A 15,627-nucleotide genomic window follows, 5' to 3' on the forward strand; every position below is an offset into this window, starting at 1 on the left:
TTTTGATCTGTTCCGCCGTATGTCATAGTACGATATAGGAGTACATGATAGATTGCCAATATTATTTCTGTCAGGCCGCCGCTTTATGAAAACTTGACCAAATACAGCACATTTGCCGGTAGATTTGGTGGCGACTTGCGTGAAACGTGCGAAAATAAAATAGGCACGAGTGTCGTGTCGTGCGCACGCGCTGGGGCGGGGCTAGGCGGCCGGGCCTTGTGGATTCGTCGCCTTCCCCCGGCGCGGCGGTGGGCATTATCGCGGAGAAGGACGTATCATGGGTTCTTTTCACGTGGCCGCTCTCCCAATCCCAATTCCAATCCGAGGCACGCTCATCGCCGGCAGGAAAAGCACCCCATCACATCATCACCCTGCCTTTTTCCTTGTCAGGAGATCGAAAGAAAGAGGGATGGACACGGAGACGGAGGGGAACCAACAGGCGGGCTTAATTGTGAGAGCGATCCTAGTGGGGGAATGTGCTCATGTTCCTGGCCGCCAAAGGCCCGGACAGGAGGAATATATCGTCAAAGTGTAGTGTGCCGTGGATCCATCCATGAATGATGCGATGCGATGCGAGAGAATGATCGCTCTGTCCGAGCAACTGCTCTCCTCTCCTCCGGCGACGCAGCGTAGGTGGAGTGTCCCGGTCGGATCAACCAATCCAATCGATAGTTGCAAAACTATGTTTCTGGACACCATGCCAGTTCGTCTACTCCTCCACTACTTTGTAAGGTTATGGCGACCCCGACGAGCTGCTGACTGCTGAGTGTTGGATTCAATTTCAATTTCAATTTCAATGCGTTCCTTATGGAACAATCATTCAGTGGAGCAAAAAAGTGCCACTAGCATATTATATTATTCAATGGGAAAAGCGCACGTACGTAGTAGTATCATCGACCATCGTATAAAACGGTGCGTTCTCGGAGCGCGAGCGTGGCACCATTCGAATTTAAGAGCATCGGAGCACATTAAACGCGCACAGTTTTAAAACCACCATTTCGATCTTCGATGTGATATGTCGACGATATGGGCGGGCGTGAAATATAAACATGATTGTTCCCGTCTCAAGATCCTCAAGTGTGTGTGTCCCTCTCTGACTCTGATTGTTTGCTCCAGACGAGACGGCTGGAGTTAGGGTTAGCTCACTCATTCATTCATTCAGCTACAGGGAAACAGCTCCTTTCCACCGCTTCAGGACGACAGCTGGTGTTTAAATACCACCGGTGGTGGTACGAGAGATAGATTGATTTATTAGGTGATGATGTTGTTGCTTTACAAGCTTACATATAAAAACTCAATATGGTCGAGCAGGCCCGGGAATTGCTATTGTGGCCCATGTTCCTGTCCCCGTTCGTTAGTGGACACATATTCTCTGCCACTGCTACTAGAGTTCCTTTAGGGAATAGACAACACAAGCTGTGATCAGGACAGGTTCAGACGAAACTAGTAGTAGTAGTAGTATGATTTATCCTTCTGTTTCTTTAAACTTGTATATGTAATATGTGTAGCATATACTCCCTCCGTTCCGAATTACTTGTCTTGGATTTGTCTAGATACGGATGTATCTAGACTCATTTTAGTGCTAGATACCTCTATATCTAGACAAATCCAAGACAAGTAATTCAGAACGGAGGGAGTATCTATATAGTTTCCATTAATATAAAGCACCATTGTTGGTGGATGGAAGATAGTTAGAAAGGGAGAACTATGTTGGTGGATGAAAGATATAGACACCATTTGTTATTCTTTTCATCATTAATATAAAGCCGATGAAGGAGCCTTTCTGGATAGCCGAATACATTCTCTCTTTTTCTTCTTCTTCTCTTGAGAAGAAAACGGTTCATTACCACTCCTCGAAAAGAAAAGAAAAGAAAAGAGAAGAAAAGAAGCGCAAAGGAATGGGCAAAGTAGTCCGTTCAAGATTTCCATTCCACCATATCTTGTCAACTTTCAAGATTCATCATATGTTGTTGTCAACTTGTTCCTTTTTTGTGATGCCAAGCAATCTGCATGTTGGCCAAGTCGCCCTTCATATTCATAGCTTAGCACGAGCGCTTCTCTTCCCTCTTTTTCGCACTTGTCCATGTGTAATCCGATTCTTGCTTTGAAAGAAAAGAAAACGGGACGAAATCTTGATTACCCCCTAAGACAGGCCCCAACCCTTTCAACAAAACAAAGCACACTCAAACCCAATCCGACGGAACGAACGAATCTTGTTGAGAGCACACTCAAACTCAAAGCTAGCTGGCACAACATTACAACGGCAGACGCACGTAGTGCCAACCAACCAACCAGCGGCAAGACAAGACCAGCGACGCCACGCTGGAGGCTAATAGTTTTTCAAGATACGGATTAGAGACTAACCGCAATGTACTACTAGTAGTACTACTAGTTTATTAGCCCATGTGGCGGGCGGGACTAATATTCCCTCGTCCTGCACACCACCAATGCAAATGCATATGCGTATGCGGCCGTTGGTTTAATTAGCCACCGAAAATGAGATGAAGGTTGACCCGGATGTGGTTTCAGGCCTCAAACATGTCTGTCTGTCTGGATAATGCTCACATGCATGGCGAGAACGATCCGAGTGTCCGACCGTGGATCCATCCATCCATCCATCCATCCATCCATCCTTGAGATTGAGATACGTAGATGGCTTGCTGCTTCTTGCTCAAGGCAGTTGAGACGATGCATGGTCTTGATGTTGGTGATTTAATTGATGATGATGGGTGTGCTGTTAAGTGTTAAGTAGCATTCATGCCCATCATGATTCTGGCACTGATTGTTGTGCCTGTGCTGGCTCGTAGCTCCAGTTTTTGTCATTACCCATTAGATGGAGTCCATCAGGGATCACACCAGTGGTCATAACCCATTAGACATTAGACAGACAGACAGACAGGCGGAGAACGACATGAGCAAAGCGATTGGCCTTTAACCCAACCACCGTCCAAAAGCCGTAGAATGTTTCCTTTTCATTTCATTTTAGTATACACCACACTTGTGCAAAAACTAATCCTTATTGGAGTAGCAGCAACAGAGTGTTATATGTGTACTCTCGCTCGCTTACTTTTTCTTCTTCTTCTTCTTCCCTCGCAACCTAGCACTCCTCCACCAGCTCCTCCGCAACAGACAGACCGGATTAATCAAATCCAGGATCACAGCACAGCTGCTCGCCTGCTCCATTACATCAACACAAGAAAATGTGTTTTACGCAGTCATGCATGCGTCGTCACCTAACCTAACGCGAAATATACACCACAATGCTGATCCAACAATCACTAGCACTGGTGGTTGGTAACCAACAGGAACAATTCAAGCTCTCCCTCATGGATAGGCCAAGGAATCAAACAGCTGGAAAACATGCATGTCTAGCCTAATCACCTCTGTAATCGCGACACACACATGTCATCTACAGCAGCTCACAATGATGCAATGCAAACCCAGCAAATCATGCATTATCTCCATCTTTACACATTTTTGGTACCATTCCTCCCACAAGTCAAGGGCATTATCACATAAAGACCAGGGCATCTCAACTGCCTCCCACGCACCAAGCATTTTGACAATGTCCATCTCCTTCAGTTCCCAGTCAATAATGCATGCGTGGATTACATTACTAGTCGTACTACAACGCAAAGAAAACGTAGTAGTATATGCACTCCGGAATAGGTTTGTCTAGTCTGGCGTGCAGACGCACAAAAATGTGCAGTGCAGATTAAGTAAGCCGATCCGAAATACTGTATGGATATTGAGTGCATCACGGAAAGCTTATCCCAAACACTAAGTAACTGCAAAGCTGGCATGGCATTATATGGTAGCAATACTAGGGGATTGAATCAAGCAAGGGTCAGAGAGCGCAAGAGAGAAGCAATAAGAGGATTAACATTCTTGACAAATAGGATTAGGATAGGAGCAAATGCAAATTCGGGGCAGACGGATTGATGTGAGCTAAATCTCTCATTTCATGACAAGAAGAAAGAAAGCATTCCCACACCAACGTGGAGCATATTATCCGCCTGAAGCACTAGTGGTTAAAGTTTCCTGCTCACAAACTCACACCACCTCGGTTTAATATCTATCTATGCAGTTTACTCTTTTTCATGTTGAGGAGGAAAGCTCAACTTTTTATTCAGTGGTACGTAAATCTTAAGACATTTTTTATAGTAAGTATTGAGAACAATGATATAAACAACACTTCATTGGATGATGTACTGTAGTAGTATGTGGTAATGTCGTATCACTTCATTTCATTCATCCATTAATCGATCTGATGAGATCACCGCAACGAAATGATGCAAAGGCAGTAGCGACGAAATGAGGTATGACTAGACATGATCGCTGCTGTTACAACAAGGAACACCTCGCTAGTGTGCCTGCCTGCCACTGAGCAGAGCTGAAGCCAACAGAGCAGAGCAATCTGGTGGCCATCGCCATCTCGCGCGCACAAGGTCAGGTCACAGGATTAGAAGCCGTTCATCTCTAGCAGGTAGGTGCGGCGCTTGCTGAGCATCGCCACGGCCTCCCTGAAGGGCCCGTCGAATGCGCCGGCCACGAACTCGTCCAGCTCCTTGCGCCCACCTCCGATGCCGCCGGCCTCGCCCACGGGCTTGATCACCACCAGCGTCGCGCCCTGGATCCTCGTCCCGTCCGACAGCTCCAGCATCGGCGCGTACCGGAGCTTCATGTTGCAGGCCGGCACCTGCGTGCGGTTGGCGGCGGCGGCGGCGGCGAGCGGCTTGTCGGTGAACTCCTTGAGCTGCGGGCGCTCCATGCACAGCGTGCCCTGGCCGTGCGCGTCCGTCAGCTCCACGCGCTCCAGGGTGGGGTGCTCCTTGACGATCTCGCGGAGGAGGTAGTGCCTGGTGGCCGCGGCGATGAGCGAGCTGATGGTCCACACCACGCGCAGCTTCAGCCCGCCGTTGGTGTAGAACGACTCCGGTATGCTCCCATTGTCGTCGTCCCCCTGCGACTGCGGGGCCGAGGCGTCGTGGTCGTCCGGGGCGGAGGGCGCGTGCGGGTGCGAGGCGTGCTCCAGCCTGGTCCCGCCGAGGATGACGCAGCTCTGGAGCGTGGTGCCGAAGACGGCCTTCCACCTGAGGAGGACGCCGTCGTCGGTGCCGACGTCGGAGACGGGGAGCTCCATGCGGAGGTTGCGGATGCTGCTGAAGTTCTTGAGCACCTGCGCGGGCGAGTGGTGCGGCGCGTGCTTGCCGCCCGCGTGGCCGCCGGGCCTGGCGCCGGCGTCGCAGTGGCCGAAGGGCTTGAGCACGGCGAGGAGCACGGTCTTGAGGAGGCTGGAGAGGACGCCGCGCTGGCGCGGGCCGCCCGGGACGCCGAGCGCGTCGTCGGCGTCGCCGGCGGCGATGACGCGGTCGATGCGGAGGCAGGCGTCGTCGACGAGCGGGACGAGCGCGTTGAAGCGGCGCGAGACGGCGGAGCAGCGGCCGAGCGAGCGCGCGTCGGCGAGCTTGTTGAAGATGAGGAGCACGAGCGAGTCCGGCACGCTGTCGAAGTGGTCCTCCCCTTGCGGCTGCGCGAGGAGCAGGTCCTCGGCGAACACCCGGTGCCTGGACTGCATTCTGGACTGGAGGGTTGCTCTGCTCCGCTTCAGCTGTGGCGCGCGCGAGAGAGACAGCAGCAGCAGCAGGAGGAGGCAGGGAGTAGGTGAGGTTGGAGGAAGAGGAAGGAGAGGGTGGTGATGGTGAGTAATGGATGGCGAGGGGGAGAGAGTTATAAAGGCGCGCGGGCGAGGGACCCTCTCCTCTCCTCTCCTCTCCGCTTGTTTAACTCCATGACTCGCTGTCGGGCACCACCCTAATCCTAATCATACCGTTAAGAGGGAGGGAGCAGGACGACCACTTTTCTTCTTCTTTTCTTTACCTCCCCTTGTTTCATCTGCCGTGCTTCTTACCAGTAGCCACTGTTTATAGTTTATTTATTATTCATCTTCGTCGCCTCTAGCGTTTCTTAGCACTACTTACACAAGACGTAGATGCAACACCATCGAGGTCCAAAACCCCACGGATGATGTAGATGCAAAAAAGAAATTTACATCTTCAGGTCGTGATGTAAATTTGCATCTTCACCGACTGAAGATGTAAAAACGCCAGCCGTGCGCCAACCGCCAACCGCCGTTCCATTTCCTCCCGCAACCCCATCTTCTTCTTCCCGCCACACTGCCGCCACACTCCGCCGCCGGTTCCGCCACGTTTTGACAGCCAGCTGCCGCCGTTCGATTCCACCACCATCGCCGCGTCCCCGCACCGCTGCCGCTCGATTCCACCATCGCACCGCCCACCCCGCACCACTGCACCGACCGCCGGCGCCGCCCGCAGCCCCGCACGGCCGCCCCACACCACCGCCGCCCGCCCCGCACCGCCACCTTGCCCATTGCCGCCACCCCGCCACCGCCATGTCGCCGAAGAAGATCTCAAAGAGCAAGACGGGGTTCTTCGACGTGCGGTCGAAGCCATCCGACAATTTCGGCATTGAGTTCTCCGATGTCCGTCACCGCTTCTGGCTTGGTACCTACACCACCGCCGACAAGGCCGCACGTGCCTATGACGTGGCAGTGTGGCGTGCCGGGAGGCCAAAGACGGACCTCAACTTCCCGGAGATCGAGACCCAGGCGGATGCAGAGTTCCTAGTGCCGGTGGGCATTTGAATGGAGGAGATACCAAAGAAGAAGACGAAGAAGAGGCCGGTCATTGTCATTGGTCCCGACGATAGCGACGAGGCGACGATGGTGAGGTTTGAGCTGGAGAAATCCGGAGTATGTTCAGGCCGAGCAGGAGTACTTCTGGAAGCGCGACGCCGAGCAGAGGAAGAAGACGAAGGAGGAGGAGGAGGAGGAGGAGGAGGAGGAGGAGGAGTAGGAGTAGGACGTCGAGGCCGGTCCCTCGACGATGATCCCCGTCGAGTCCTTGGTGGGGGACTGGGGTGACTCGGAGGAGGAGGACGAGGGGTGCCACGACCCGGCAAAGGATGAGTTCAGAGAGCTATTCAAGAGCTCCAATGATGAGTAGTTTTATCTTCGATGTAATTCAAATAGTAGTTTGAACTAGTAGTAATAGTAACTTGATGAATGCAGTAGCTTGAATTAGTTGAAGTAGTAGTTTGATTTATGTTTTTAATTAAAACTATGTTCAATTATTTTTGTCTGAAATGAAGTAGTAGTCGAATTTGCTATCTTTGAATTATATGTTTGAAATGAAGTACTATTTGAAGGAGTATAATTTTACATCTCCGTTTGCGTTATTTATTGAAGTTGTTGTTTTACATCTTTAATATACATCTTCAGTTGAAGTTGTTTTTTAGTTGTAGAAAATGTTTTTAAAGATGTAATCTTCTATTTTGCATCTTGTATTAAAGATGCTCTTAATTGCAACTTGGCCACCAGCAACATTACCACACTCACCGAGTCCTACCCTGCAAACCCAAAAGTGGACAACACTCTCTCCTCCCACGCCATTCCACCGTGTAGGAGTAAATTAGGCCAACTCCACCGCAAGACACCATCCGGACGTCCGCTTTTGTCCGTTTAGGGTGGGATTTGGCGGACGTCCGGGGGGCGGACACGAGGATGAGTCATCGACGCCCAACACGCAGAAGGCCCCTGGCACCCAAAAACGGTCCGTCCCGCCTCGCCCCGAACTCGCTATGCCGCCTCGCGCCCCCGCGCCGGGCTGGCTGCGCCCCCGCGCCGGTCTGGCCGCGCCCTCGCGCCCGCGCCTCGCGGCGTGGGCGCCGCGCTGGCCAGGCCGCGCCGCGCCCCCGCGCCGCGCCGGGCTGGCCGCGCCCCCGCGCCGGGCTGGCGGCGCCGCGCCGCGCCGGGCTGGCCGCGCCCCCGCGCCCGCGCCGCGCCGGCCGGGCTGGCCTGCGCCCGCGCCCGCGCCTCGCCGGCCGGGTTGGCAGCGCCCCCGCCCCCGTGCCCGCGCCGCGCCGGACGGGCTGGCCTGCTCGTCTCTCACTGATTCGTGGGCCAGAGGGTGGACAGGGGCGGACGGGAGCGGACGAGAGGGAGGAGAAAAGCGTCCGTTTTCTGTCCGTTCGGGAGCATTCGTGGCTCAATTTTGGTCTAGGTTTAGGGTTGAGGCGGATAAAAAGGACGCGAACGAACGTGCTTGTCCGTTTGGGTGTGCCCACTGGACCAGATTTGACTTCATACGGATAAAACCGGACAAGATGGGGTTCCGCGGTGGAGTTGGCCTTACGAAGAGTAGCCTTTTCAGTCAGGGCGGAGCTGCCTATGTACGTACTTTTAATTGCCAGTGATGACGAAAGAAAAGCAAGTATCGTCGATGGATCGGTACTACGTACAAAAACGTGCAACTTCATTTTCTCCCAACACGAAAATGTGCACCCTACCTGTGTAGTAGGAGTAGTCATTTCCGTTCGGGTTGGGCTAATGAGAGTACCACGTACCCAAGCAAAAAGGCGGGCCTGCTTTTCTCGTGACCGGTTTACACGGCAGGAATAGGAACGGGATACGGCTCGCTCGGCCACGATGCACGGACACGCACACAGTGTGACTCCACTCCACTGCCTTGCCTTGCCTTGCCATTACCCAACCCAACTGCTTTTTTACCAACTCAAGCAAACACAAAGGCTGACATCTTACCACGTACGCCATGCAACTAATCAGAGAGGACCGAAGGAAGGAGGGCAGCACTTATTTTGCACCGTTTCAGGCTTACCGCCACCTACTGATTAGTAGTACTACCACAGTAGTAGGGATGATAACCGAGCGGAAACGAACGGAATCGGGTGCTATCACATTTGCTTTCATATTTTCTTATAAAAGCGAAAACAAATGCAGAAACTCCAGAAATGAATACGAAGCAAATGCTACCGAAAACGGACACGGAGCGAATACAGAGCGGACAAGAAAACGGGTATTGACCAGAATTTAAAAACCTCTTGAATCATAGAGAAATACACATGAAAACAAACAAATTTAATAAATTTTTAACATGGCTACGGAATGATATGAATATGATAACAACTTAATGTAGTATTATTGTAGAACTAGACAATTGCATTTAGGATCTATTTGTGTGTGTGCGCGCGCGCGTGTGTATAGAAGCTGAGCCTTAAATGATCCATTCTGCTCATTTTATGCATTGTGCCATTATGTGTTATTTGGTGGTTGAGTTACAAAGCAGCCATATGCTTATAGTAAAATGGAAATTTCATATTCGTGAAAACGGAAAGTTTCATTTTCACGTCTGTTCCACATAAAAAAATCTATTTTCACTTTCGTTTTACAAATTTTCGTTTTAGTTTTCATATTTCCTCTCTATTTTCATTTTTCCTTCGGAAAAGCGGAAAGTTTCCGCTCCATTTTCATCTGTACACGGTAGTACCACTACTAGGTGAATATATCGTGACTACTACCTCATCCGGGAAGAGAGGTTGGTTTAGACTCTGGACCTGCGTGTGGTGTGTCACTCAATTTTTCTTTTATCTTTTGAGTAATAACTTTTCTTTTTGCACGGGGTTTATCTTTTGAGCAATTTTTTTTCGAGGGTACGCAAATTGCGTATCTTAGATTTATAGAAGGAGAGAAATAAGACAAGCCATCGAGGCGGTGGCCGATTATGCTGACCAGTTTGGTTGTGCACATGGCCAATTCCCGATTAAATATCTGGGAATACCGATTCATTATCGACGTCTAACCATTGCGGAGTGGAAGCATGTAGAAGAACGCTTAGAGAAACGACTGAGCAGTTGGAAAGGCAAGTTGCTCTCAGTCGGAGGACGACTGGTTCTGATAAACTCTGTCCTCACAAATATGGTTCTCTATATGATTTCATTCTTCCAACTTCCAAAAGGGGTCTTGCAAAGACTGGACTATTTTAGGTCCAGGTTTTTTTGGCAAGGAGATGATGAAAAGAAAAAATACAGGTTGACCAAATGGAGCGTGGTTTGTAGGCCGAAAGACCAAGGTGGCCTCGGAATTCATGACCTAAAGGTCAAGAATGAGGTCCTACTTAGTAAATGGTTGTTCAAACTTCTTACCGAGGATGGTATTTGGCAAACCATGTTGCGCAATAAGTATCTAGGCCAAAAGGCATTGTCTCAGCATATTGGAAACCTGGAGACTCACACTTTTGGGCTGGCCTAATGGCGGCAAAGAAACATCTCTTTTGCTTTGGGTCTTTCGCGGTAAAGGACGGGTCAGAGATACGTTTCTGGGAAGACATCTGGTTAGGCAACGCCAGTCTCCGAGAACAATATCCAGCCTTGTACATCATTGCTCGCGATAAAAATAATACTATTGCGCAGGTGCTCAGTTCATCACCGCCGAATCTTTCATTCAGGCGGGATTTGATTGGCATCCGACTTACGTCTTGGCATAATCTCTTATCTCATTTGGATCGATTAACCCGACACAAGGTCGGGACGTGTTTCGCTGGAACCTTACTACATCTAGGTCTTTTACAGTAGACTCTATGTACCGTGCGCTCACACATTCCGAGGTACCGGTGAGTAATAACAAAAAAAATTGGAAGGCGAAGATTCCACTTAAACTTAAAATCTTCACATGGTATCTTCGTAGGGGAGTTATGCTAACCAAAGACAACCTCGCATGACGCAACTGGCAAGGAAGTAAGAAGTGTTGTTTTTGTACTCATGACGAGATATCAAACATCTCTTTTTCCAATGTAAGTTTGCGCGTTCGTCAAATTTGTATCCGCTCACGAGTGTTGCCAATATTTTTGGTCATTGGCTGGACGGTATTTCAAATAGGTTGAAGACGCTAATAAGGGTGGGCGCATATGCCTTATTATGGTCGCTTTGACTATGTAGAAATGATTTGGTTTTTAATAACAAAAATGTCTCTCCGCTGCAGGTTATTTTCCATTGTACGTACTTGCTTCGTACGTGGTCTACGCTACAACAAGCGAATTACCAACCATTATTCAAGGTGGTCTGTACGCGGTTGGAGCAGGTGGCTATGGAGGTTTTTGCCCAACATGGATGGCAGCGTAATCTCCGGATTGGTCTACCATCCATTTAGACATAGGAATAGTCTTGGTCTATAGGACTACTGTTGCCGAATTGTCGGCTTTTTTACGTTCTTTTGTCAGACTATTGGTGTTTGGTTGTGTGCATCCTAGTTTTGCAGAGGCCGGGTGTTACTCTTAATGTTCTGTATCTCTCGATGCTACATTTGGAGTTAATAAAAGCGCCCTTTATCGAAAAAACAACAACGTCTACCACTCGCTGCGAACAACGAAGGTGACCAACTCCACACCCGGTTCGTACAAGGTCAACCAAACACAGCAAAACAGCTACGACACAAAAAGCCTACCCAATACCCCGCCCCTCGCCGCGTCTCAGCCGACACTGAAGAACTCCGAAGAACAACAACTCCAGCTTCCTTGGATTAGCCAGTGACGACCGTACATGGCGCCGGAGGAGAAAGATCCGGGCAGCGGTGAACACCGGAGGAGTGCATCATGGGACCTCGAGTCTCCCAGCACAATGCTCCCAATAGAGTAACAACCTCAAAGACGTTGCCATCATGCCGATCCTATGAATCAAGGCTTTCGCCCCGGAGACAGCTGCCGATACGAGGTCGCGAGGAAGATGGCTTTGCACTCGGGGAAGCCTCTAGGAAGGTGAATGACACCCGCAGGTGCCATCAACGCCGGTCTGGCCATAACCGAACAGGATTTTCATCTGCAGCGCTGCACATCTCCACGTCTCCAAGATCCCGCCCGTCCCGATCAGATGCCTCGCACCGCCATCACCGTGACAACTTGCCATCGAAGCCCCCCTCATTGCCGAGGGAACACGCCTAAAGCCATCACCTTCAACCTCGACTAGGAGCCGCAACAACCACCTAGCGGTGCAAAGCCAGTTCCGCCACGGTGGCCTTCACCCGCACCAGGGGCCTACCACCAGAATGGATCCGACCTGCACCTCCGACCACACTCCGGCGCCCACACCGCCGAGGCAGTGCCGCACGCCTCGCACGACAGCAACCGGATGCCCGTTGCCCGCCAAGACCCTTCCTGGCAAGGCTCGCAGCGCAGCCGCCACCGTGGCTGCGCTCGCACCGCCGCCACCGCCAGTGCCGGTGCACCACCTACACCCTCCATCCTGCTACGCTCCACGCAAGGGTCCAAAGACAACCCCCGCACTCCCTGCCGTGCGCACCCGCCAGCCATCACCGAAGACGCAGCAGGTCCGCCGCTCACTGCTCGCCAAGACTCCATCTTGACCGAGCCATCGCAGCGCCGCCGCCACCGGTCTGGCCATGGACTCGCATCACTGCCTCCAGACTGCGCCACCGGCACCCGCGCTCGCCAACCAACTGCTGCCTGCACCTGCCCGGCCTGCCGCTCCATTGGGCCTCCTGTCGAGCTCCGGCCGCAAGCCTATCCACCGACGCGCGCAGATCTGGCCGACCCCAGCCCCGTTAAGAAGAGAGCGCCACACAGCCACCGGCCCGCGCTCTCCTCCTCAAAGCGCCGCCACCAGCCAGCCACCATACCGTCACCTGCCTGCACGCCCCGCTCGACGTGCCGGCCTCCGAGGTCCGCCATCTGTCGAAGAGGAAGCCCCCCGCGTCCACCTCCAGGAGAGGGCAGAGGAGATCCCGCCGCCGCCGACACTACGTGGGCTTTTCCCGATGGCGCCCGCCAGCAGCAGCGGGGGAAGGGGAGGAGGGTGGAGGTTGTGGGCGGCGGCTAGGGTTCGAGCTCCCAGGCCGCCCGCGGGGGGGGGGGGGACGTGGCCGAGCGGTTTGGACATTCTTTTGAGCAAATTAACTCACTGAAGATTCAGCACGTGTTCCCCTATTTGGGGGGGACGTAGAAATCGTTTTCCTTCTCTGAACAGTCTTCAAAATATTTCTCCATCGACCCTTTCGTCCTTGGCTAATAGCATATTCGACGGCTGCTTTATTATAGTGGATTATTGTTTTTAGACCTATTTGTAAATTTGGCTCCAATTTTTTTTGGCAGCCCAAAAATACAATCACTTGTGCTGCAAATATATGGCAATAGCGCTGCTGCCGCAAAACCCAAACTGCCGCCTAGACATTTCCTCTTGTGTGCGACCGATGTTGGCGTGATTTCGGGTGCAAAGTCCACCACCGCCTAGACATTTTTTTCTTGCGCGCGACCAACATCGATGCGATTTCGGTCGCGAAGGCCACCGCCGCCTGGCCCTGACTCCGTCGCCTTGACATTTCCTCTCACGCGCGACCGATGCGGACGTAGTTTTGGTCGCGAAGGCCACCGCCGCCAAGCCCCGACTCCGCCGCCTTGACATTTCCTCTCACGCGCGAGCGACGCTGACATTATTTCGGGATTTCAGCCGTGAAGGCCACAACAGCCTGGCCCTGACTCCACCGCCCCGAAATTTTCTTCCACGTGCGACCAGCGCCGACACAATTTTGGGATTTCGGCCGCGAAGGCCACCGCTGTCTGGCCCTAACTCCACCTCTTCGACATTTCCTCCCACGTGCGACTCACACCGATGCAAATTTGGAATTTCGGTTGCGAAGGCCGCCGCCGCCTCGACATTTCCTCTCACACGCGAGCGAGCTGACGCAATTTCAGGATTTCGTCCGTGAAGGCCACTGCAGCCTGGTCCTGACTCCACCGCTCTGACATTTCCTCCCACGCGCGACCAGCATCGACGCAATTTTGGGATTTCGGCCACGAAGGCCACCGTCGCCTGGCCCTGACTCCACCTCCTCGACATTTCCTCCCACGCGCGACCGACGCTGACGCAGTTTTGGAATTTCGGCTACGAAGGCCGCCGCCGCCTCGACATTTCCTCTCACGCGCGACTGCGTCGACGCATTTTCAGGATTTCAGCTGTGAAGGCTGACGATGAGTGATATTTTTACACTGATTTCACCTTTGGTTAAACGAGATATTTCATTTAAAAAGAGATATTCGCTCCGATATTGCTACTAGTGACTAACGAATGCAAAGGATTATATAAATCCTCTCTTTGATGTGTTTCCACAGGAAATGGACTGAAAGGAGAAGAAATCACGTGTGGAAATGGAATGGAAGAAGAATGGATGAAGAAGGAATCAATAGGAGATATTGCTGTGAAAACAGCACAAAAGACGGCGTTCCATACAGGCGTGCGCCCATATGAGCTCCTGTTTGGCATGGATTTCGAGGCAGATCGTCCACCTGAACAACTTTCGTTAGAGGGACCCCGTCAAAATGTCAATAGAACGACAGGCACAGAAGTCAGAACCTCTTCATCATCATCTTCACCCACAAATCCAAGCCGCCGCCATCTCCACCACCACCATAGTGCTCTCCCACCTCATTCATACTTGTCATCATGCATCGCACAAGGCATCCATTGTAACACATATTGCAATCAATCTCAAGATGTGTTCTTCAATGTTTTCTTTTTGTGATCTGATCTTCATGTGTGAGTAGTTCGGTAAGGTATGAGTTGAGCCATGAGCCTTGCAACCTGAGGTATTTGTCGAGGGGATCAATGGAAGACTTTGATAGAACGCCACATATGTGTGAAATAAAATTGTTCTGTGAAGATGTCTCTTGTCTTGTCCGTGATCTTCATCCCTACACGTACCTAGGATCATGCATATCGAGCACCGATGAGGCTGGGAGCAAGGAGACTATGAGTGTTATACCGAACATCGGTGACAGTAAGGTTCTGTAGGGTAACATGGATCATATCCGTGGGGATAAATGAGGTGTAGTCATTAAACGCACAAAGCTCTTGTCTGATTTCATTATCTTAATTATCAAGGCAACCCTGTAGGACAACTGATTCTTGATGCAGGACTCATGCCCGTCAAGATGTTATCCGTAACAAGAACATCTCGATGGGTGACTTCCAGCGCACAAATTAATATCCTATTTGATCCCAGCGCAAATACAAGGTTGCAAGCATAAGACCTCATACTCGTACCTCTTTTTTATTATAAGTGTTTGAATCACTATTTGCTTGTTGATCCGGTCAAAAGCTGGATTTGACACTTTGACAAAAGCTTGCTAGAGACCATCGCTTCAAGGGAATCTTCCTCTCGTGGGTTCGATAACCAAGCCATCTATGGGGAAATAGGTGGGGGATACTCTTTTCTGTTCCAATACCGGATCAATAAGAAGGAGGTACAAAGCCCTTTTTCTGGCACCGTTACCGGGAGGAGTTTAGTATTCCTAGTCGTGCATTTAGAGTTTTTTTAAGTTAATTTTTAGTTTTACTTTTTACTTTTCAATTTTTTTTGTTTCAAGTCTTGTCAGTTGAAAAACCAAAATATTACTATGGCTCGTAATCCTGGGAGTTTTGCTACTCACATCAACAACTTCATGCGTGAACCTATACCACAACCTAAGGTAGCAACTGTTGAGTATGAGATTAAACCGAACTTAGTTTCCATGGTTCAACATGACCAATTTGGAGGCTCTGGTTCTGAAGATGCAAATATGCACTTACACATAAAGGATTATGATCGTGACGATCCGAAATTGCGTCTATTTCCTTTCTCTTTGAGAGGAAAAGCTAAGGAATGACTTCTTGCACTACCTAAGGGCAGTATTACTTCTTGGGTTGACTGTTGTAATAATTTTTTATCTAAGTTTTGTCCACCTACAAAGATTATGCAATTATGTT

At 50.8% G+C, this 15,627-nt stretch overlaps 1 protein-coding gene across 1 annotated transcript; it reads right to left on the reverse strand.

Moving 5' to 3' along the window:
* Positions 1 to 4,220: 4,220 nt before the first annotated feature.
* On the reverse strand, positions 4,221 to 5,701 carry LOC123092282 (F-box protein At5g46170). The gene has a single exon (XM_044514004.1). It carries the CDS (start codon positions 5,576 to 5,578, stop codon positions 4,463 to 4,465), a length of 1,116 nt encoding a protein of 371 aa, XP_044369939.1. The 5' UTR covers positions 5,579 to 5,701; the 3' UTR covers positions 4,221 to 4,462.
* Positions 5,702 to 15,627: the final 9,926 nt, after the last annotated feature.

Source organism: Triticum aestivum, chromosome 4B (assembly GCF_018294505.1).
Source record: "Triticum aestivum cultivar Chinese Spring chromosome 4B, IWGSC CS RefSeq v2.1, whole genome shotgun sequence".
Lineage (NCBI taxonomy): Eukaryota > Viridiplantae > Streptophyta > Magnoliopsida > Poales > Poaceae > Triticum > Triticum aestivum.